The sequence below is a fragment of the Erpetoichthys calabaricus genome, chromosome 3 (genome assembly GCF_900747795.2).
Source record: "Erpetoichthys calabaricus chromosome 3, fErpCal1.3, whole genome shotgun sequence".
Classification (NCBI taxonomy): Eukaryota; Metazoa; Chordata; class Cladistia; order Polypteriformes; family Polypteridae; genus Erpetoichthys; species Erpetoichthys calabaricus.
The window spans coordinates 253,125,211-253,150,181 of NC_041396.2; the positions used below are offsets into that span (position 1 = coordinate 253,125,211).

At 38.2% G+C, this 24,971-nt stretch overlaps 1 protein-coding gene across 2 annotated transcripts in view; it reads right to left on the reverse strand.

Moving 5' to 3' along the window:
• Positions 1 to 272: 272 nt before the first annotated feature.
• Positions 273 to 24,971, reverse strand: part of ppm1j (protein phosphatase, Mg2+/Mn2+ dependent, 1J) — a 118,725-nt gene continuing 94,026 nt past the window's right edge. For both annotated transcript variants that reach the window (XM_051925647.1, XM_028798087.2), the window contains exons 4-10: positions 22,159 to 22,271; positions 19,926 to 20,010; positions 15,113 to 15,231; positions 14,639 to 14,702; positions 14,052 to 14,159; positions 5,800 to 5,951; positions 273 to 5,640 (exon numbers count right to left, since the gene is read on the reverse strand). In XM_051925647.1, coding sequence (XP_051781607.1) covers positions 5,493 to 5,640; positions 5,800 to 5,951; positions 14,052 to 14,159; positions 14,639 to 14,702; positions 15,113 to 15,231; positions 19,926 to 20,010; positions 22,159 to 22,271 — 789 coding nt within the window. In that variant the 3' untranslated portion in view covers positions 273 to 5,492. The remainder of the gene's footprint in view (positions 5,641 to 5,799; positions 5,952 to 14,051; positions 14,160 to 14,638; positions 14,703 to 15,112; positions 15,232 to 19,925; positions 20,011 to 22,158; positions 22,272 to 24,971) is intronic.

The window sequence follows — 24,971 nt, forward strand, 5'->3', positions numbered from 1 at the left end:
TCTTGTCAATTGTTACAGAACTGAAGTCTGTAATCAGCAGCCCCCTGAAACATTAGGGAGACGGCCGATTTAAATTTTGTTTTCAAACCTTAAACCAATGACCCATCTAGGGCATCCAGTGCCCCATGGGTTGAGAGACACTGTGCTAAACCAAACTATAAAGCTAAAATGTAAATGAGATTTATGGCGTAAAAGCATTTTTCCAACATTATCTGAAAACAGCCCAAAGAAAACATAAATGTAAGCACAAAGACGATCATGACTCTTGGATATGTATTGAAACACAAGTATTTTATTTTTTTAAATACAGTACGTAATTATTCAAAGCAGAACTTTATGGCTGTGCAAGAGAAGAGTTACAGTAGCTGGACAAACACTGCATTTTGTGCATCTAAAAAGCTCTAGAACAGTCTAGCACACAATTTTAAGCTTTTAATAATCTATTTACAAACAACACCTTAATATAAAGTGTACCCGCTTTGCTGAGAGTTTCAAGTTTAAGGCTTCCATCTTCTCTCTCCAGTCTCTCCATGGTCATGAGTTTGAGTAGGAGATTGCATCTTCGAGTAGGCAGAAATGTACAAAGTGCTAACAGTTTGAGCAGCACAGCTAATTGCAAGAGCAGGATGGGAAATTCTACCCAGCAGTCCACAGTCAGAGCCACTGGATAAGCTTCATGGGCAGAGAGGGGGAGGGCAGGGGGCAGGCCACAGGAAAAATGACACCCCAACTGAGGACTGGCAGAACAACAGAGTAGGCTGGTGAGCCTCTTCACTCAAAAACAACCAAAGCTGATATTTTTGGATGAATAAACGATCTGCATGGTGTACAAACGATCAAAGCCTGACTTATTATTATTATTATGGCTCAAGCAAAGGCACAGGCAGATGAATTTGTTTTACTGTATCACAGAAGGGAGGTCAAGCCTGTATCCTGGAGGGCCACAGTGGCTGTTGGTTTTCTGTCCCTACTCTGATGTACTGTATTGGATTACTCTTATTAAACCTGACATCTTGTTCCTCATTGCTAAAATGAGTACATACATGTATACATGTACTCATACATCTATATATATCTATATGTACTCTATATATACGTAAGAAATTGGTTAAATAAGAAATGTTTCATTTTAGTACATATTTTTTTCTCTGAACCCTTTGCCCTTACTTCTAAGTCCATTCTAGTGACATTATGGCAGGCACAAGATTATAAGTATGGTGTGGCCGGCCAATGCCTTTACACAAGTGGATCAGGACGCGATACATCTGCTTACTTAACAGATTTTTACAATTGGAGCAAATATGGCTTAAATGACCTGCGTAGGGTCACAGTGTGGACCACATGTGATGACTGAATAGACGGACTTAAGGATGTACAGCCTGTCTGGGTGCGGATCACAGCTGTGAGGTACCACTCACAAAAGCAGATGACAGATAAACCCATTCCCTTTGACACCAAACTCAGTGGTGCAAAATGAAAGTTTAGAAACAGCCTCTTGTAACATTCAGCCTCTGCCATTAAAACCAATTACTGTAAAATATGCTACTAGGCACATCGTAACAATAAAATTGAACACAAGAGTAGTTCAACTTTTCGTCTCGTTAACACTAAACCAAGCTTGATATCTTTACTGCTAACAAATCATTTTGAACTGCTGGCTTCCACCTCTTCTCACTTGCCAGTTTAAAGGGCACAGCAGCTAAAAAGACAACACTCAATGCTTTAAAGCAGGAAACGCAAATGAGGCCAAAGTAAAGAGATGCCAGGAAGGAGTCGGTGGGATCTTTGCGGTGACCCTGACAGACATCACAATGGAGTAGTTTAGTAGTTACGGTTTAAGGGTAAAAGTTCAAAAATCCCCCAGATAGACAGGAGGCTGTGGATAAAATAACGGAGCCTTCTGCCTCAACCTGTCACCTCATATGATTAACAAGTAAGCTGGGCTCGAGTGACCCTTTATGTTGCTGTTGTGACCCAGGAGGTGTTTTACCAGTTGGGGTTCAAGAGGCTCTTCTGGTCAACAGTCAGGTGGGAGGATGAAAATTCAGAAAAAGCGCAGATTGAGCTAGCAGGAAGAAGAGCCGAGGTAGTTACCCAACGGGGGAGACGGTTTAGTTAGACCTAGAGAGGCCGGTGAGTTTATTATTTTCTAGATAGATACTTTATTAATCTACTTTATTAAAATTCTACTGTCATTTGTTATTGTTTTTATAATAAATCTGTTTGAACAGTAATGTTAACGGACAGATATCGCTAACTTCTGTTTATGTTAATTGATTGGGAACTGCTTTGTTTCACTGTGTGTTTAAACAAATCTGCATCTGTATGCGCACGCATTATGTAATCAGTCATTTGTAAAGTTGTAATTGCATTTTACCTGTGAATTTGTTACAACACTCTGAGCCTACACTTAGTGAAGAGTCCTATGCAAAAATAAGCAAAATTAAAAACTGAATTTCATGTAATTTGGCCTACTTGGCTTTATTTGCTCGATGATGAATAACCTACTTTATCTTATGTTTCAACTAAATCCTGTCTTTTTGAATCTTCTCCAACTAAGCAGATTCTCAGACTGTTCAGATCATATCAAATGATTACTGCTGACCTGACATTTCCTGAATTTGAGTGTTAGGGGATGCTGGGGCCTAAACTGACACTGGAAAGCACAAGGATAAAGTACTGTACAATAGATGGGATGCCAGCCCATCACAGGACATACTCATGATTACTGATCATATTTGTCAGTTTTTAAATCAGCCTAATGGCGACTGGGTAGAAACTGGGCTAAATGAAAGGAAAACTAATTGAACATGGGGAGAACATACAAACTCCACCCAAAAGGCACTGCAGCCAGAAGTGAAGTGAGGTGAGTTTGCAGTCCTACCTGCTGCATCACAGCAACACTTCTTATTTGGTCAATCATTATTTTATTTAACTCTTCACATCACTAGAGTCTTCTACCGAGTAGACCAGAGAACAATTTAAGGGAATACTCCACACAAAAATGATACATTTTTATATGTTACTTACCCCATGTGTTTAGTAGTGACGATGGAAAAACAAAATTGAATTTCATGAGAGAACAAAGATAAAAAAAAAAGGTTTATGATACAATACAAGCCACTGGTGGCCAAAGCTGTACAATGGCAAACAATCTGAAAAATTTCCATGGAAAATAAAATGTTACTTGTGTTGCAAGTTGTTAGTTATTCAGTCATTTGCATCCAGAAAAAAAGCAGCGCACATCATGAACAGGAAACGCATGTCACATGGGACAGAGTTTTTCAATTAAAGATTCGCCTCTCGCCCTCATTCATTGGTCAAAAGTCCTGTCTTCAATTCACAGAGTCAGTCCCATGTAACTTACATTTCCCATTTATGATGTGTACTGATTTTTCCAAAATAATTTCTTTAACAGTATTTTAGCAAAAGATGCATGTGACTGGATAACTGACACATGGATTATATAACAGGAGTAACGTGAAATTTCTTTTTCCATGGGCATTTTTGATATCATTTGTCACTGTACTGCACAGGTTACCATTGGATTGCATAATATCATATACTTTTTATATTTGTTCTGTATGAAAATGGGAGATTAAAAATTTTTTCTCAGTCATCACTTCAAACCAAACAGTGTAAGTAAAATATACAAAAATCATTTTTAGGTGGAATATTCCATTAAAGTAAAAATAAAATATAAGATCACTTAGAATTTGATAAATTACAAGGAAACAAAGTAAGGAGAGTCTGTATAAGTAAAAATAAACAAATTCAATCTGCCCATTTAGGAAACCCCTTTAATGTGACAGGGTGTAAATCAAGACTGAATGGGAAACAGCAAAGCAAAATCAAGTCCTACATCTAGCAATGCAAGATTTAAAACTAATGTGTATGTAGCAATCCAAAACAGTGAAAGCTCTGTTTGAAATATGTTCATTAATTTTAATTTATTAAAGTGGAAACAATTACAAACGGTGTTATTTATGGACATGCTGACTGTTATGACCCGAACAACATTAATAATGATAGATTTCAAACAAGTTATGATGCAACATTTGACTTTACAGCTATAGTATGTCACACACCTTTTAACTGCAGAGACTGAATCAAATCTACCACAAAGCAATACTGAAAACATATTAGTAACTTATTAAAAAAAAAGGAAGCTGCCCATTGCTACAGCTGATGACTATTTTTGTGTCTACTGACAAGCAAAAAGATTCAAATGTTAACCAAGAAGTTTTAATTAAATCCTCAAAGCTGCAGCCTGTAAAGTGTGTAACTGGAAGTGTGTCTTAAATTTTTCATTCTTATTTACTTGCACTTCCTGATTCGTGGGTTGCGACTATGGCCTGGATCTTCTTTTCTTTACTTTTGCTTTCACCTACACATTTATATCACTGAGCCAACCTCCTGCTCACAGAGAAAGTGAATTGTGTGGCAGAATTAGAAAGATCATCAAGGGATACATGTGTTCAGTACATAACGTATCATCTTCTTAGAGACCACCATCACATATTTAGGTGCTGAAGATGCTGCAGTCTGACGCCCAGAGTATTTAAAATGTTCAACAACTCACAAAACTCTAAGCTTGTTAGAGCTGCTTGAGATGCACCACAAAGTGTTACACAAGTCGAGTCATATAAAGATATAAAACAAAAAAGTCTTTCTAGACTGCCCTCCCAGTTTCATATTTTTTTTCCTTGGCATGGCTTACATGATACCTTCCCGCTGAAGTCTGTATCCAGCAAGTCACTTTTTTCAGTTCCTTATTTTTGTTACTGAACTTCGTACTTCTCTTATTTGTTAAAAAAAAAAAAAAAAAAACTAGTGTAAATACACAAAAATAAGAATGTTCAGAGTTTACATTGTTTTAAGTTGTTGGATCTTGCAGTGTAAATTTTATTAGAAAAACTGAGACGATATCCCCCCATTTTCCTCGAGTCTGGTAGGTAACACTGTGCACTCACTGCAAATAAATAAAATACATTCAACTGCAAAAACAAACTAGGAGAGGTGTCAGTCTCTGTGATCCACTACTGGAGACGGTCACTTTAACCTCTGACTGCATATTTCACATTTTGTTTCAGACAAAGGGCACTTATGGCCACCTGGAATGGGTAGGTAGGGACTGATGGATTGGAGGAATCATTAAGCCAGGCAAAGATGATGCCCACATTGAGACAGTATGTGGACTAAGTAGTAAATTAAGAAATCCTGATATTCCAAGAGTCTGTGCCACTCACCAGCTTAACCTTCCACCTTCAAATCCATTCTTATCTATCATCACAGTCTCCTAAGTGGAAACGTTACCCTGAAGGAAGGAAATGGTATTAAAGTTTAGTGGGAAACACTCAAAGATATTACAAGCTTGAGCAGGAGCACCTTGACATTTAGAATAAGAAACCTGCATCACCAATGGCTGGGTCAAGACAAAAGGGGCCATCCCATTACAAACCATTTTGTTTCACCCTTCCTTCCCTCCCAATTCAAGTCTTTTGGTTCTGCCAGTCCAGCGGAATAACGAATGCCGTGATGTCATCTCCAGATGCCAGTTTGTCATTGGCTAGCCTCCAGCCACGTTCTTTTAATACACCTCGAGATTTCATCACCAGCTCCTGTGCTGCTAGTGTGTACCTAAATGAGAGGAAAACAAAGATACCAAAGGAAAATGTGTGTCTTTACACAACAAGTACCAAAATAAATTGGATCCACCTCTCCAGAATGAGGTCTAGCCAGCCACGTTTACTCATATCTATCAGTTTGTCCCATATTGGCTTAAATTAACCTACTAACCTGTAAGAGTTGTTGTACTCCTGCTGTGACAAAAAGGCAGTAATGGTGTCTGCCACCTCTCTATTTGTCGTGACGTCCCACAGGCCGTCTGTGCCAATTATAAGGACATCATCTGGCCCATGTTCATACTGGGAGAGGTCATACACTTTAACCTTAAGAAGAAAGAAAAGCTCTAGAGTTAGGTATACCAATATGAAAATCTCATTTTAGACACAAAAAAGAGGGGAATTTAGAGGAAGGAGTTTCAACCATGGTTTTCTTTCATCCATGCAATTAACTTGCTCGTCCAAATCAGCTTCATCTTTATTTTTAAGTCTGTTCGTTTTGCTATACATTATGTAATTTAACAGCCAAAACCCAGCCAACATATCAAACAAACTAAAGCCACCTCCAAGAAGGTCTTAAATGAACTTTCAAGAGGACTAAGTTTGTTTAAAGTGTTCAAACAACTAAAAAATACATCACCAGGGGGGTATTTTCCGTACATCGCTTAAATCATCCGAGATCAGGTGCCTCATCTTGGATAAGTTAATGCCAGTGACACTCATCTGGGATAGGTCGGTTTTTCAAACGCAGTCGTGTAGTAGATTAGTGTAGCTGGATCTAATCATCTGAGATGAATGCGTGCGCCCGCGCTGAGTGAAAAGCCCATATATATTGAGTCTAGAAAACATGATCAGCAAGTCTTTGATAGGCTGTAACAAAATGACGAAAGAACGGGCGCATTTTTTTTTCACACACGCGGCGCAAGACCTTTTATTCGAAGGACATGAAGAATTTTAAGATTTAATATACACAAGGGGTAACACTGCAAAAGCAGCCCAAACCAGAAAAGACGGCTGGCAAAAAGTGGCCGTCGAATTAAACGCTAAGTAGTGTGCATTGTACTTACTGAATGCAGCGTTTCATTTCCTATGTGTCAGATTAATTATTATTTAATATGTCATAATTCCAGATCAAACGTGACCACAAGGAGAACATGGGAACAGGTTAAAGTGAAGTACAAGAATATACTTCAAACTGGTAAATATTGGTATTTAAAGAATTGTTGACATAAAGAATCATATATTATATAAAAAAACATTAATTTGAAAGCTAATAAGGAGGCAGACAAGCAAAAAACAGGTGGAGGTCCATGCGGTCCAGACCTAACCCCTGCAGAAGAGTTGGCTCTCCTGCAAAATGCCCATCGCCCTGTTTCTGATGGCATTCCAGGGGGAAGCTCCTCCTCAGAACCAGTGGCAGGATGCAGTGGTCACTTCATTTCAGGTAAAGGATGGTCATTGTATATATTTGTCCTCCATGTGTGCCATAGGTATGTTCCATATAGCCCTCTTTTTTGTTGGGTCAGTTGCAGGGAATGTCATATCCCTTGAACCTGTGTCTGACCAATGAGATATTGACGAAGGTCAAATATTTGATGAAGACACTGTGTCTGATTATTCATCAGAAGGAGAGGTACATTTTCCAAATAATGTTTGATCAAACTCCACTCTGATCAGTCCCATGTGCCCCAATCACATTTGGAAATCCTGGTAATGAGAATGTTAGGCTGATTGTGAGATTCTTTATGAAACTATGGGTGTTTTAGCCTGTGTATTACCTACCTGCAATGGCATAATACGCCTCTTTTATTGTCTGCACATGCAGGTGTCCAGGAAACACAATGAAAACCTGAAGGAAATGTTTCAGAGCCAAACAGACTTTACGAATTGCCTGGCAAACTGCACTTTTCGATAGATGTTCCGCATCGCCTACAGTATATAAAAAAGTACCGCTTGCAAAAAATCTCAAAGCAATGCATACTGTCTGTGTGGCTGTGAGAGCCCGACTTCGCCGAATTTGACTTCGAATATACGGAGCTAATAAATCTTTGAGGTACAATATTCCCTCTTGGCTAAAGCGGTATCTTTCATACAGAATTTCCTCCAGGAGCAATAAAGGATCTTGCCGATCGCGCAAAACCCTCTCTATATGAAATTCTCTTCGTATAATTTGCGCACCAATATCAATTGGTCGCTCATTCATGAACGGCGAAGCCATGACTGGATGACTTCCACGCACCGTCACTGATCACGTGTGTAAACTAATCCTTGTTTACGCAGAACAAACCTGCTCCGAGCAGGTTTGCGGATTAGGATGTGTTACTATGACAACACTTCCAGCAAGAGTTTCGAAAAACCGACAGATCCAGGATCAGGCCAAATCGTCAACAATTACATCCGGCTAAGCGAGTAATCCACGTACGAAAAATACCCCCCAGGACTGGCAACAGCTGAAACTGAGTCCTCAAAATAATAGTGATTATGTATACTCTTTCAGCATTTATTTTAAGAAAGTCGTCACACACCAGGAGAATTCCTGAAGTTGCTCCATTGCATAAAAAAACAAATGTTTCCAGCACATCGTTTCTTTCTGTAAGGATGTAATTTTACCAATATTTTAATACTTGAATGAAACAGAACAATCAAATCATGATGAAAAAATGTATATTGCATTTTCCCAGTTGTGTTACAGTTGGAGTTACAGTAAAATCATTCATATTTGTAATCAGTTTTCAATAAATCTTTTGAAATTCATTTACAATGCTAATAATACTGTCATGTTTGTTTTTGTCCTGGCTGTAGTGTCCACAGACTTGTACTATTGGTCAGTTTTCATGTTTTTTTTATCAAAATATCATTAAAGTGATTTACAAATATCGCCAAGGCATTAATAATGTTGTTAATGGAGATGACTGTTTGAGTTGACTGATTTTTAATTTGCTATTCACTTAAGGTTGCAAAGCTCCATTTTCTGCAGAGCCATTCCTTCTGTGTCCTAAAGGACATCTCCCTTAGCTTATCGTTAATTAGCCATGTGTTAATGCTGATTGGTTATTAGAGAAAACTTTCTAATTGTATTAGCACCTCTGAAACCTGTTAGTTTGTTCACTTGTGTTAACAAGGCCCATCCCCAAAGTTCAGTTCTGAGTTCAAAAATGGCCAAAACGAATCAGCTTTCTCAAAAAACATGCCAGTCTATTCTTTTTTTGCAGAATGCAGTTATTCCAGGTGACAGATTGCCAAGAAATTGAACATGTCATACAAAGGTGTCCATTGTTGTCTTAAGAGAAGCGAGCAAATTTGATCTCACTGGAATATAAAAAGAAGGAGAAGGCTGAGATGGACAACTGCATAAGAGTATAAGAACATCAGAGTGTGAAGTTTGAGAAACAAATGCCTTGCTGGTCCTCAGTTGGCTTTACTAAATAAGCACCACATGCCAGTGTCATCAGCAACAGAGAAAAGACAACTCTAGGATGCGGAGTGTAATACCGTATTCTAGTCTGATCTGTCTAGTGGCTGTGTTCTTTTGACCAATATTTGCTTCTACTTTGCCAGCTTCACACATGGCCCATATACAGGGGGTCCTCAGGTTATGACACAGTCCCGTTCCTACAACAGTGATGTAACCCGAATTTTGGTGCAAGTCGAAACACACCCTAGCCTAAGTCACTTACCTATCCTAACACATTTGCAAAACCATAATCTAGAACATAAAAACACAACTAAGCCACAGAAAAAGGACATAAATATACTGTATTGTACACTGTACTGTAGTAACAGAAAAAATGCCAAAAAAATGAATGTAAAAAAAAATTCTTTACCTTTATTCCTTCTGATCTCTTTACAATATCTAATTTCACATTAATTGTGATGGCTTTCCTCTTCTTCGAAGCACTACTATCTGAAGACTCTGACTTTCATTTAGGAGCCATGATAAGGGCCAAAAAGTCGCCAAACAAAGCAACACAAATGGAACAACTTGTGCCACGCGCAACCAAACTAGTTTGCCAACTCCCTCACTCATACGCCGCGTTACTGCGTATTCTTCCGCTGTGTACAACCAAACTAGTTCACCCATGTAGTCTGTAAGCACGACGCTAACGGCGAAAGCCGAAACACTCGTCTCAATTTTTTTACGTTTTTATGGGAGAGAGTGCTGTAAACTCATAACGTTGTATGTCGAGACGTTGTAACCCGAGGACCCCCTGTACATAACTGCTTATTGAAGTATTATTCTTTCACATTCTATAAGGTATATTTTATTTCTGCTTATTATTATTATTATTACAGTATGTACTGAGCTTGCTATGCCTTTTTATTACACATTTATATTTTTCTGTGAGAAACTATTCCTTGGGCTCTAGGTTTTTTGTTTACAGAGGTTTCTAGAAGGGCAAAGCTTTTAGCAAAACACTGATTGGTTTATTAAACCTAAACAACATTACCCTAAACCTATAAAAATCACTGAGAACCTCACAACTGCTAGAACCCTGACACATACTGACCTGCTCAGCCCTGAGACTTTTGAATTGCAGGCCTCTGTAACCATTCATCCTCTAAACTTCTCCACACTCCAACAGCACCTGAGTAAATAATGGCTGGAGAACCAAGAGCTCCTCATCTAACAGAAAGAGAGTTCATGACCGCGAATGCACTAACCGCTGTAGCAGCTGCTAAATTTGATATTAACTGTACACTGAACAATTATTTAATATAAGCTAATCAGAAAACTATTACATGTTGGGATTGGTTTTTATCATTGCAATTTTGTCAACATTATGACATTGAAATTGCACTGCAGATGGAACTACCTTATCAGAGTAAATTTCCTAACAGTGGACTAGAGAAGCTAATTATTCCCGGCTGGACACAACTTTATTTCAAAATTCACGCTTACAACTGCACTTCTCTCACCTGCTAGCCCCATAATCCCCTGCAGTGAGTCGACATCTTTGAATTGTGTCACTGTAACATGTACAAACACTCAAAATGTGGGTTGCATCACTGATATTGGAGTCTAATCTATTATGGTGGCTCTTCATTATATTGTATTTTAGGTGCTGCCGATAGGAATGGGGGTGTAGAATCAAACCTTTATGGGGTGTGTTAAAGCAGAAGCAACGTTTCACATATCTGTTACTCTCCTAAACATTCCATCCTATGGCACTGACTTTATGTCCATTTAAGTCTTTTGCTGACATCACTCAAAATGGCAGGATCTGCTAACATGAGTGGATGGCAATACAGCATTCACCTGGGTGTAGTTCCTGCCTTCCCTATCCCACTTGTCATCTGCCAGCTCTTCAGCATCTGTACTATGTCCTGATCTTATATGTTGCCTTATATAAATAACATACATAGCCAAATAAAAAAAAAAAAAAACACAAACAGAATAATAATAATAATAAAGTCGGCAATCTGTTATCTGATCAGCTTCACCCAGTTTAGAGTCATAGGTGCTAGAAGCCATCCTGACAGACTTGAGCACAAGGCAGGTCCTAGCCCAGGATGACACGCCAATCCATCACTAGGCTAACTCACTCAGTCACAACAAGGCCATTCTAGAATGGCCAAGTAAACTAACGGGCATGATGTTAAGATGTCAGAGAAACTGGAGCATTCAGAAAAGAACCCACAATGACATCAGGAGACTGTGCCAACTCTGCACAGACAGTGTCTGTGCTGAGATTTAAACCCAAGGCTCTTGAGCTGTGGAACAGCAGTTCTAACTGAAAATGGAAAGCGAGAATCAATCATAAGATGTGCAGAACTGAATGGCCCTTTTGCCAAAAGATTCTCAAAGGCTACCCAGAACAGCAGCACATCAACTGTGTCAGTTATGTGATCAGGTGGCTGATCCCAGCATAACCAGGCATATGTAGAAGCTCTCCAGTTTTCATTAGAATGTCAAAGGGAGTGTGCCTAAAAAAAATTTGAGTTGACCACTCACTCAGTCAGGCCTTGTTGTGTTTGCTTTGCTTGCTGTAGTGCATCTACGAGAAGAACAGACGAGAAGGGAAAAGAAAACGGATTAGTGGCTCCCAGCTCACAGCGCCTCAGGGATGAACATAACAATTCTGGGTGAGTCTAGGCATATGATACCAGTTGAGGAGATTTCAGTCTCCTGTGTTGTTTTTTTTCCATCTTCCATATAAGACTTCACCATTTCCTGCAGTTTTTCTTTAGCCTGGTTGCACGACTGTCCTCAAGTCACTCCCATGGTGATTATATCGTATTTTTAACATCTAGCAGCCACAGCTTAAGTTTAGTCTGAAGTCTGTGTTGTGAAGAGTTTAGCTGTTAATTGAAAACTGCCCAGTAATCTGACATTCTGGAGTGTGGATGAACATCAAACTGACAGAGCAGAAGTGTTACCCACACCATGCGACACCTCAAGTTCACAATGAAATGTTCTTATCTCTCCCGGGAATGCAATTCCTTTCGCATGGCTGAGATTCACTTTAATTGGTTATTAAACCTGCTTCAGACAAATACTCATTGGTGTGCTTGATTTTCATTGCCAAACTTTTATCTTTCTGAGAAGGACCCTTCTTTGACACTAAAAACTGCACCACTGCCGTAAGCAACAAACAAGCAATGAAGATCAAAGACTAATATAGGAGATATTTACACCTGTAAAGGTGTTTCTTGCAGGCTGAATGAAACTCCTATCGTTTGATATATAATGACCAGAAAAGTGGTTACTTAACATGAGAGGTAGATTAAATCATACCAAACTGAAAATAACTCTGATGTCCTCTCATGTTTTTTGCCCTGACAACTGAACTAAAGACCCAGGCTTTAACAGACTTCTGTTGTCACCAATCGAAAGGACGTGCATGGGGACCTCAATACAGACTGCAAAAATGAATGACCACCCTGCTGAATTAAAATCTTTTTAGCTTAGTTGGTTGATTCTAACATTTTATATTAAGAAAGCAGTAGTTTACTTGAAAAGCATCACATGCAAAGTAGAAAGCAACCCTGGATGGGGCACTTGGTTCCTTCTGCACTTACTACTACTGGGCCAGATCAGAGTCACCAACCACCCTAAACTGTGTATTTCTGGGATGATGGAGAAAAGAACACAATGACGTGGACAGAAATGGCAAAGTCTATCCAGAGAATTTAAATCTAGGATACTGAGGTTGGGAACACTAACCACTGCACTATCCAACCCGCTATATCCTAACTACAGGGTCACGGGGGTCTGTAACCATTGCACTAGTGAAGAAGAAATTCCTTTCCATTGTAAAAAGCTTTCTATTTGGAAAAATCACCATAATTCATTCCTCTCAATTCCGAACACAAAGCAAACTTATGTCTTTCCACTCTATACTACTGGTTAGAATTACCAGCCTGCTGAGGTAATACCAGAGTGCTTTGGTCGTTGTTGACAGAAGGAGTGTTCACAAGATTCTGAGTCTTGTTAGAATGCACATGGAAAAACAGACATTGTGGGTAGGAGAGCTCTTTGTTTAGAATAGTTTTGACAAGAACAGACCATTTAGAGTAATAAACTTGCCAGTTCTATTTAACTGGATTGTCCAATAACATCAGGTTCAGTTTCAAAGGTCCACATGTTCTCCTGTCTACCACACTGCTTGGTGACTAGCATCATGTAGCTGTGGTTCTTTGACTGAAAATCTCTTTACTATTTTAATTTGCGATATAACTGGAACAGGGACAGACCTTCATTTACACATTTCCCATGTTCTATAATGAGATTCATCTTTTTATAAAATTTTTAATGTTTGTGAAACTTCTGGACTCTACAGAATGAGGTCTCATGTGAACCACTGTAGTGACTTACCCTTTCATCAGTCACACTTTTCATAACACATGTGATACAACGTTTGTCAATGTAATCAATCACCTCCTATTAGATGGAAAAAGGGCCAAAATGAATGTAGAAAAAAAAACAAAAACAAAAAAAAAACGTATGGGATACTATTCTAAAAGACAGACAATACCAATGTTTGGAGTTTTAATAACTACGGCACTAATCCAGGTGGCTGCACATGTTCATTCCAGCCAGTCTGGCCCAGATCTGTCTGTAGTCAGATTTGCTAATAGTGCAGATTTTACTTGTTTATGAAATTCAAAAGAGGCTTATTGTTGTCACAGCTTTTAGTATGTGAGATTCATAACAGTGTTTTTTATTTAATTTAATTTGCTGTTTGAGACCATTTCCTTCATTGTTGTTTACCCAATTGCCACTTAACAACAAACAGAAATGACAGTTGGAACACCACACCAAACTACATTCCCCAATCACTGACCAATTTTAAATATGGTTTGAATAAAAACTTGTAGGGATTGTGGGACTCCACGATTAGTACTTGTAGAATCTGGGTCTTAATGATCAGTCCTGAAAAGAGAAGATTAAGTGGCTAGTTAGCTGTCCACTCTCAAGCAACTTACCTCTGGGTAACAAGACAGGAAAGGTTTGATATAAATGTTGGAACTGTACACCTTTAGGTCATGGTCACCTAAGCCACGGGTCACCCCTATTGTTGCCATCACCCGAGCCTGAAAAGAACAGATATGGAAAGAGAGAGAGAGAGAGAGAAAGGAACAATTCAGAGATGTGTCTTTTTCTCACCTGCTACACCTCTGGTACCCCAGTGCTGCCAGTCCATTATGAAAACCAAACCAATGAAAAGCCTAAAGAGATCATTTAATGTCATGCTAAAGAGAGTGAAAGATGACCATATGTCATGCCACGCAAAACCCTTCTAAAGGAAATGAGAGAATATCAAACATTCAGTGTAACCCATAATAGCAGCCCCAAAAGATGGAACACTTGTGGCATCTGAAGCTAGCAAGATTAAGAAATGGAGTACATCAACATGAAAGCAGGCCTTAGAACATGCCACTCCAGAAGATTGTGGTCGTCACATAATGAGTTTTATGTTTTTTGATTTTAAGACCACATGCATATGAATTAGTGAAAATAGACAGTAAATCAATTCTTACTAACCCATCAAGTTTTATAAAGTTAAAATTACTTTTTTGCCTTCTCCATATATTAACGGAAATTTCAGATCATCTTCTTGGATCGTCTTATATGCCCTGAAAAACAAAAAAAAGCACAAACCATCCATCAACAAGTAGGTCAAACAGTGACACTTGACATATAATTTATCAGTTGGATGAATGCTTTGAGATGTCTTTTTTTTATAAAATTCCCCATTAAAAAAATCGCTGCACGGTAATCAGTAGGGAGACTACATCATAGCTCATTTTGGATGTGATAAATGTACAGCTACAACAAGACAGTTATTCTGTTTTCTAATAGGAATCAACAGAGAGCAAAAACAAAAACTCTCCAATTTATATAGTACCTCGAAGGCAGCACCTTCCCCATGTGCAATTATTTGCATACAATGAATCTTTTACTTTGAAACAGAGACAGGCACCTTGTGCAGGGTCACAGAGTGAGCCAACAGTGTTAATTCTCAACCCAGTAAGTTTACATTTACCAGCCAGTCATGGTGTGGTCCCTATAAAGCATCTTCTTCCCGACCTCCTTGTGCTGGATTCTTCGGGGAAACTCAATGTGTGTAAACTCATTTCCAAGGAGTTCTGGCTTTAGAAATCCCTGGGAACAAGATAGGGCTCATTAATCACACAGCTCAAAACACACAAAGCTGTTTTACCATGAACACTCTACCCATATGCTTGTCTCCATTCTAAAAATTGATATCTTCTTGGTATATTTCTGCATGGCTGGGCTATATATTGAATTTTTGATTTGATTTAATAGTCAAGAAAAATCAATATGCAAAAGCCAGTACAGTGATGTTCTGTCCTTTAGTTTGGTTTTCTGTAACTTCTTCTGAATATTAAATAAACTCCACAAAATCTCCACCACTGTTTTTAAGCATGACTTAATTGACAATGCCCATGTTGCACAGTGATGGTGAGAACTGTGAGAAAAAAAAATGGTGCAAGGATCAGACGAAAAAGAGTTTAAAACAGGTAGTGTTAGTTCTGCTGCTTGGAATTGGTTTGGTTTTACCTGGGATGACATTGCAACATCTGAAGATAAAACATATTACATATATAAGGATACCATCCAGGCATGTGTGGTGCCTGTGACGTGACCTCCTGTCTCCCCAACCAAATGCACCTCTGCTAAGCAGAGTTCCATAAAACAGTCACTGTTTCATTGTATGCCACATGAAATGACAAGCAGTAGGGGGAAAGGAGACAGCTGATGTGACTAAATGTATTGCAAAACACACTTTCACCTATTTAACTTGTGCCCCAGAAATACTAGTACTTTGTCAGTTGTCAACTACAATAACCACTAATTAAAGGCAAAGCAACATATCTGCATTGCATAATCCTCATCTGTCCTTGCATACATATATTGTATTTTGGGTCAAAATTATTGCAATATCAATTTAAGTCCATATTACTCAGCCCTATGACTTTGTATTGAACTTAGACAAAGGGCTGGACTGAAATCAACTTGCATTGATTTACATCTCTGTTGATCAATATTATGTGCTTAGTAGTCTACAGTACTGACTTTGATAGCAACCCACTGAATGGCCTTCACTGCCAAAGTCAACTGAGTACAAGATACAAAACTGATACATTTTATCAAATATTAAAAAAAAGGTGAGACCAGGCCATTCAGCCCAACAAAGCTTGCCAGTCCTATCCACTTAATTCCTCCAAGTTGAGTTCTGAAGGTTACTAAAGTCCTACTATCTACCACGCTACTTGGTAAGTCATTCCTTGCTTCTATGGTTCCCTGTGTGAAGGAAGACCTCCTAATGTTTGTGTGAAATTTACCTGTAACATGCTTCCAACTGTTTTTTTTTTGTTGTACTCATTTCAAAGTAACAATCTGTACTAATTCTCTTCATAATTTTGCATGCCTCTTTCATGTCTCCTCTTGACCTCCTTTTGCTTAAACTTAAAAGGTTCAACATCTTCAATCTTTTCTCATACCGCATCCTCCATGGCAATGGAATCATCCTAGTCACTCTTCTTTGGATATTCTTTAGTGCTGCTATGTCCTTTTTGTAGTTTGGAGATCAAAACAGCACACAGTACTCCAGATGAGGCCTCACCAGTGTGTTATAAAACCTGTGCAGAACTTCCTTGGACTTGTACTCCACACATTGTGCTATATAACCTAACATTCTGTTAGCCTTCTTAATGGCTTCTGAGCACTATCTGGCAGTTGACAGTGCTGAGGCTACTACGACTCCTAAATCCTTCTCATAAGGCATACTTTCAGTTTTCAGACCTCCCATTGTGTATTCAAATCTAACATTTTACTTCCTACATATAATCCTTTACGTTTACTTACATTAAATTTCATTAGCCACAAATCTGTCAAGTCTGAATGCTGGCCCTCTGCAAAGATTCAATGGATTCGAGATTATCTGCCAATCCACCTATCTTGGTATCATCTGTACAGTTAACCAGCTTGTTATTTATATTCCTATCTAAATCATTTATAAATATTAAAAATAGCAGCCCCTAGCATTGACCCCTGTGGAACACCACTCTTAGCTTCACCAAATTCTGACAAGGTTCCTCGCAACATAACCCTCTGTTTCCCGTGTTTTAGAAATTTCTGCACCCATCTACACACAACACCATGAAATTACACTTCTTTTAGTTTGATTCCCAACCCCTCATGTGGCATCCTTATCAAATGCTTTCTGAATGTCAAGAAAAATAATATCATATGCTTTACACTGATCGTATCTTGTTGCTTCCTCATAGAATTCTGGCATGTTGGTTAAACACGACCTCTCTCATTTGAGCCCATGCTGACTGTCCAGTAAAACCCCTGTCCTTGCCAGGTGTTGCTCAATCTTATCCTTAATAATTCCGTCCATTAATTTACCTGTGACACATGTTAAGCTTACTGGCCTATAGTTACCTCAACTGTTTTTACACTTAAAAGCTTATATGAGTTTATCACTTTTAGAATTTGCTGCTTGTGTTCAAAATTTGCCCTACCAAAGATAAACTTTAGTCTTTGAATCTGTACTCTTTCAAAACACTGAGAGTTATATAATATTATGGTAATTTGACCATAGCGGTTTAACCACATCTATACTCTGAATTCTATCCTAGTTATTACAAACTACTAAAATCTTAACAGGCAGGAAAGGAGTATCGAAGATGGTCCATAAATTTAATCCATCTACATGTCAACTTGACCCTGTTCCCACTGTCTTAGTTTTTGCTTGTGTACCTCCCCTATGCCCCCCTTTTGTCTGCTGTTATTAATTCTTTCCTTTCCTCTGGTTAAGACCATGTTAAAACTGCTGCTGTCAACCCTGGTTTTCAAGAATGTGAGTAGTAATCCCAACGATTTCAACGTTTATCATTCCATTTCCAGAATTTGTGTCCTTGCAAAAATTTTAGAATGTGTTGTTGTTTACCAACTACAGGACCACTTGCACATTAATAAATATTTTGAACCTTTTCAGTCTTATCCGTTCTAAACATAGCACAGAAACAGCCTTGGTTACAGTAATGAATGATCTGCTTCAGGCTGCTGATTCCAGGTTACTAAGGAATCTTATCTTTCTTGATGTTAGTTCAGCATTTGACACTATTTCTCACATATTATTACTGGAACACCTGTCTCCACTGGGTATAACTGGTACTGCTTATTCATAGTTTCAGTGTTACTTAACTACCAGATTTAGTTGAATAAATGCATTTTTCATAATTCACCTGTCATTGACTACAGCTCTGCCTTCAAGACAGACAGACAGACAGACAGACAGAATGCCCCCCAGCCTGACAAAAAGCTCAGAGACCTTGGTCTCAGCAGCTCCAACAGTGCCTGGGTGTTGACTTCATGACAAACAGTTCCCAGTCAGTGAGGACTGGCAAAAATACTGTATCTCCTCCTCTCTGTTCACATACCACAGCATTTTGTAAGGCTTCTACCACAGCCCACTGCTATATAGTCAGTTCACCTATGAATGTGTAGCAAAGCACAACATGTGTAGCAGGGCAACAGCATCATTGTGTTTGCGGGTGACACCACAGTGAAAGGACTCCTCAGTGACAACGATATGGCTGCCTTCAGTATGGAGGTAAAAGACCGGACTATATTGTACAATAACAACAACTTCTCCCTGAAAAAAAGAGGGCATTGCTGACGTCAGAAAGAACAAAGGTAGTCACATTTCACTCCACATCAACAGCCCTTCCACTGTCCAGACACTTAGTAGTGTCCAAATCACTGACAGCCATTTGCAGTCAGACAACACAACCAGTATACTCAAAATGGCTCAGCAAAGGCTTTTGTACCATGAGGAGGCTAAAATGGTTTGGGTTGGGAACAAAAACACTAGTGAATTTTTACGGCTGCACTATTGAGGGTATCCTGACCGAATGCATCATAAATTGACTTGCCAGGATCGTAAACTCCTCTAAAGGATCATTTGTACAAATCACTGGGCCTGACCTTCTACAACCTTATAAAATGTACTTAATCAGAGGTCTAAAGAGAGCTGAATCCAGCACATCCGTTTTCATTTTTGCCTTCTGGCAAACGCTATTGTAACCTCACCACTTGATCCACCTACTTTAAGAACAGGAACCAACTTCACCCTAACCCTAATCTCAAATCTCCAAAATTGGATTCTTCCAGTCCTCGGCAGTGTATTCAAATCCAGTGTATATAAATCATAAGTGGGAGAAGAAGACAAGATACACTCTCAGTGGAGGTTCTATTAACTTTGAGTGGTCTTGATTTACTGTAATGGAAACTTAACTCGAAACTTACACCACACTCTCGGAACAACCACACTTGTGAAGCAAATTCTATAAGTTACTACTGGATACTAATCATAACATTTTTCCAAATCTTCAAAGTATTGGCAAATTCTATGATACCTAAAGTCGGTGTATAAGTTTAAAGAGTTGGTGCACTGTCCTATGTCCATTGCTGAATCCACTTTGTTCCTTCTGGACAGTACAGACTTTTACAGAGTGGATGAGCAGTGTGATCTGTTAGTAACTGGATTAGCAATTAATGTGGAAATAATTTAGCATGAGCACGTCTTTAACAGACCTGACATGTTCCTGGAGACCTTAAAACATAATAGAATTATCTTCTTCAACTTTACTAACTTTCATAAAACACCTTTTGAACTCTTTTCCAATATTGGTGCTACTATGACATTTATTTTGGATAGTCAGGGTTCCCTCATATTCCTTTGTGCATTAGAAGATAAGCTACCAATCAACACAGAACAATTTATTCAAAAATTACAGTAAATGTGCAAAGTAAAAACTTACTAAATACTGCAGTCGTTGCCTCTCTGTTTCAGGTGTAAATTCACTGGACACTGGAATAATTTCATTGTGGCGTACGATGATTGCTCTAGAATGACAAATACCATTCATAAGAGTTTTGATGAAAGCAGACCATTCAGTCAACGCAGCTCATCATTTCCTTTTTATCAAAACTGTTCAAATATCACTAGTTTGAGATTTGAATGTCTATGTGGCTCTCAACTACATAACTTTTACTTATATCTTGTTGTGAAGTAGTATTTTGTAGCATTTATGCCAAATTAAATTTACATAGATTCTGCTTGAGCCCACATCTTGTCATTACATCAATCCTACAAATTCTCTTTATAAACACTTCATCCAGGTCACTTCTTAATCTTTGATTTCTAAAATTGAAAGATTCAACTTTTTCATACTCTGTACTTCTGCAGTCTACCATTAGTCTAGTTGTCCTTTTATTTTAAACTTTCTCAAGTGATGTTAAGTGGAATCCAAACTGTACTTTCCAGATGAGGCCTCACAGGGATGTTATAAGGCTGAAGCTTAACCTCCATTGACTTGTACTGCATGCAGTGTGCTATTCATTCTAACATCCTAGCAGCTTTTAATCTGTAGTCTGTGGGAGGAATGCATTTAAGAATTTCATTGTACTATGTACACATGTCAATAAATCTGAATTTGAAAATTACCATTTGCCGAACAGTGACAAGTCCATTATAACCCTCAGATCTTTCTATTGAGAGACGCAGAAGAAAATAGAACTAAACTGTTCGGTATTGCCAATATGGTTCACTGATCTTAAATGCACTTGTGATGCCGTTAGTGTGGGTGTGTGTATTAGTGTGCCCACCACATATGATTCCTTCACTGTACCCAGTGCTGCCAGAAGAGCGTCCAGCCCCCACAATTCTAATATTAGAATGAAAAGGTTTAAAGAATGAATGGAGGGATCACTTTCAGAAGTTACATTGTAGGTCTTTTGGTATATCTGGTCTCATTATTTTGCTGTAAGTCCCACATGTTTTTCCAATAGTCAGATGGCATAATATTATTTTGTGAAATAATATATTTTAGTGAAAAACCAATATAAACTCAAACAGTTCCACCGGTGATGGCAAGTCATCCAGGCTGCAAAGCATTGTCAAATTATGACACCCCTTGAACTTCAGTCAGAGATAATGGGACCCATGTCTCAGAAATGTTCCCTTTCTTGTTTTATAAATAAATCAGGTGCTGAGCAACAGGTACTGCCTTACCGCTCCCATGTGAATCTAATTATTACCCTGTACTTTTCTATTGACCAAAAAATGATCACAGATTTTAATCAAGGTGAAGCAAGCCTACAGATGCACAGAGTTTATCCTCAGCTCCTGTGTGGCTTGCTCAGTGACTTTAAAAGTATTGCTTTGTGGTTTTATGATAACGGAGGCCTTCTTTTCTATGGAAGTCTTCAGTTCTGAACTGTCCCTCAATGTATGTTGATGAAAAGCCAGAGGTTTACAAAGGTTTCAAACTTCTAGTCACCAATGATTGTTCTCCAGTGGTATTTCTTTAGGAATATTTTTTTTCTTAGCCAGATGTGACTAGAATACATGTGGAAAGAACTTCACTGTGATGAAATGAAACAAAGCTTATAACATTTATTTGGCAAATAGTTTTCAGTATTACTTTATTTACTGCTTTATACCAACAGCAATACAACCAGCTAAATGCCCTATTGTGACTCTGACTGCCAAGTTAAAGGTTTTCTTTCTTTTTAGTCATTCTGGTGTGTGCTCAGACCATAATGTATTTGTGTGTTTATCTATTTATATATTTATTTATAAAGAGCTTTTGTAAAAAGCCAAATTTCCTTCTGGGTACAAATAAAGTTCTATTTATCTTTAGACATACACTTTTAAGGCTGGCACATTAATTTGAAAGAGTACCCCCTTATATGTGATTTGGTGGGCATGGTGGTGAACCTATGTTGAATGAATGGTTCTCATTTGTCTATGAAAAATTGAGAGTGAATCTTCATAACCGAGCCTTTTCTATTTAGATCTTACTTTTGCCTGCCTTTCATGTCCCCCCACAATCCAATGAAGCCTTGTATGATTTTTATCAGAAACTCAGTTTGGATTCCTGACTTGAGCAGGCAGGCCTGTGTAATTTAAAAAAAAATCCAATTTAAAAATCAGCACCCCTCTGAATACTTCAGGATAAATGGTGTGGGTTTAAAGCCACATTTACCTACCTGCTGTCCCCAGCATTGGCCACGTAGAGTTTGTTATTCAAGCACAACACAGCCAATGCACAGCAGCCTCCAGCAATGCTGTAAGACGTTCTCTCTCGCTCAATTTGCTCATCCTGAATTAAAAAAAGAGAAATTAATTGCAGGTCTGTTGCCACAAGTAGGTTTAAAATTTTTTATAAGGTTTAAAATTTAAAATATTCAGTCTCCATCACAGCCCAGAACTAATTTGTTTGAAGTGTTTTATTAGCCATTTCACTAATCTCTTGTTGCTTACAGAATTTGCCTTAAGACAGCTTGGACCATCTGATACTTGGATACTGTTAAAGAACAAATGTATTCTTTTCTAATGGACCTTGATATATATACCCATTAAAGTTGACAGCTGGTGTGAAACTCATGGCCAAATGAAAGCTCTGCATTTGATTTACTAGACAACTATAAGCCATTTAAATTAATTGAAAAATTATTACAAATAAAACTTGATCCTACACAATCTGATTGCTAATATTGTTGGGGGACTGAAATAAACTTTCCTGAAGGAACCCTATATAGAAATAACATTACTGCAAAATATAAGAAAAACAAAGAAGCAAAAAAAGTCCAACACTGAACTCCTGATAAACAAGGTGCAGGCTTGTAAAATACTTTGAATCTGGTCATGTTAGCTGTTGGGGGATCAGGAATGAGTATTGCTATGGCTTTTTTCATTAGAGTTTTATAACTTCTTAGTTAAACTCTTCATTTATTTGTAAACTAGGAAAAATGTATTAATGATGTCATAATCAACTGACCCATTTTAACTTTATATTGTATCTTTTATTGATTTCAGCATTGAATTCATTATATAGTGCATATAAAAAGGTTTCATCCCCTTGGAAGTTTTCACATTTTATTGTTGGCTTTGCTTGCCAACGTCCTTGCCTGCGCTCTGCGCCAGCAATTTTGCGTCTCTGCCACTCGCATATGTGGATTTCACTTTCACAAAACAACAAAACTTTTAATTCTCGCGGATAGTCCTCTTCATTGGAAAGAAACACTACTTTTCCCTGATGGCAACACGAATTAGATGATCTACAAATCTCCAACTTAAAGTTTAAATCCAAACAATATATTCGATCTCTTTTCATTGTTCCGTTATTTCACCGAGTAATAATTTCCGTTTGTTTGCGTTAATGCGATCTTTACTGTCATTTTTTTTGAGACTTTCGAATTTTCGTACTTCCATTATCTCTAACCTGCTCTGCATGTGTATCACGCCAACATTTTTGAATTCTTTACGACGTTCTACTTTGTTAGCTACTCTTTGTCTTTTATTTCCGGCCCTAGTTAAATCTCATGGCACAAAGTCTTGTCTCGTGTGACATGAAAGTGTCTCTCTGAGAAAGTCATGTCTCATCTCTCCCCAAGATTTTTTTTATTATAATAGAGAGACATTGAATCACAGTGGATTTAATTTGGCTTTTTTAACGCTCATCAACACAAACATTCTCTTTAAGCGGAAGAGGATGGATGGATGGATGGATGGATGTATTCATGTGAATATTTAGCAGATTCACCTTTGGCAACTATGACAGTTTTGTGTCTGTGTGCACAGGTCCCTATCAACTTTGCATATCTGGACACTGCAATTTCTCCCCATTTTTCTTTGCAAAACTGCTCAGGCTCTGTGAGGTTGCATGGAGATTGTGAGTGAACAACCTTTTTCTATCCAGCAACACATTCTCTGTTGGAATGACATCTGAACTCTGACTCGCCACTCTGGGCTATTAACATTGTTGCATTTAAGCTATTTCTGTTTAGCTTTGACTTTTCGCATAGGTTGTTGTCTTACAAAAAATCAAATCTAAAGACTGCAGACAGTATCAGGTTTTCCTCCAGGATTTCCTGGAATTTTTCTATATGCATTTTACCTTCTGCCCCCACAAGCCTTCCAGAGCCTGCTGCAGAGAAGCATTCCTACAAAACAATGCTGTCCCTACGCATGCTTCCAAGTGGTGATTTTCTTTTGTTAATGATTTATTAGAATGGACACTGAGGGATATTCAGTAATTTGGATATTTTTTTTGTCTCTGCCCCCTAAATTGCACCATTCAATTACTTTTCCACAGAGTGGCTTTCAATGTTCTTTTGTTTTCATTGTGTAGGTTAGGCCATCACACTGACTCACCACAAGGTGGACCTTCCAGATAAGGTGCATTTAGACTACAATCAATTGAAACCCCAGACAGGCGATCTCCACAGAACTGATTCTGTGACTTTTAAAACCAATTGGCTGCACCAGTGATGATTTAGGTTTGTCATAATAAATGGGGTGCATACTTAAGTGATTAATTATTTTGTGTTTTACATTTGTAAATATTTGGCCAACTTTGCAGAAGTCTGTCTTTACTTTGATAGTAAAGAGTCTTTTTTGTTGATCAGTAACAAAATAGCCAAGTTAAATATACTGTGAGTCAATATTTTGTAAAGAATAAAATGTGAAAATGCCCATGAGGACTTAATATTTTATATAGTCACTGAGTTTGCTTGTAAATACTCTGCATTCTTAGGCTAAATTCACATGTACAGACATAGACAGATGCACTAACTGCACCTCTTTTTAATTAAACAAAGCTTACAAAACTTCTTAAAATTTTCCTGAATAGCCTGATGATTAACATTTAATGGAGGAACGCTGCTTAGCAGTGCTGTCTCATGGGACCAGATTTACCTTCTAGTCAGGTTTACATTCCAGTCAAAGCACAGTCTGTACGTTTTTATCTTTTTTGTCATGCTAGGATAACTGGCTGGGAATGAGGGAGCTTGCTCTGGGA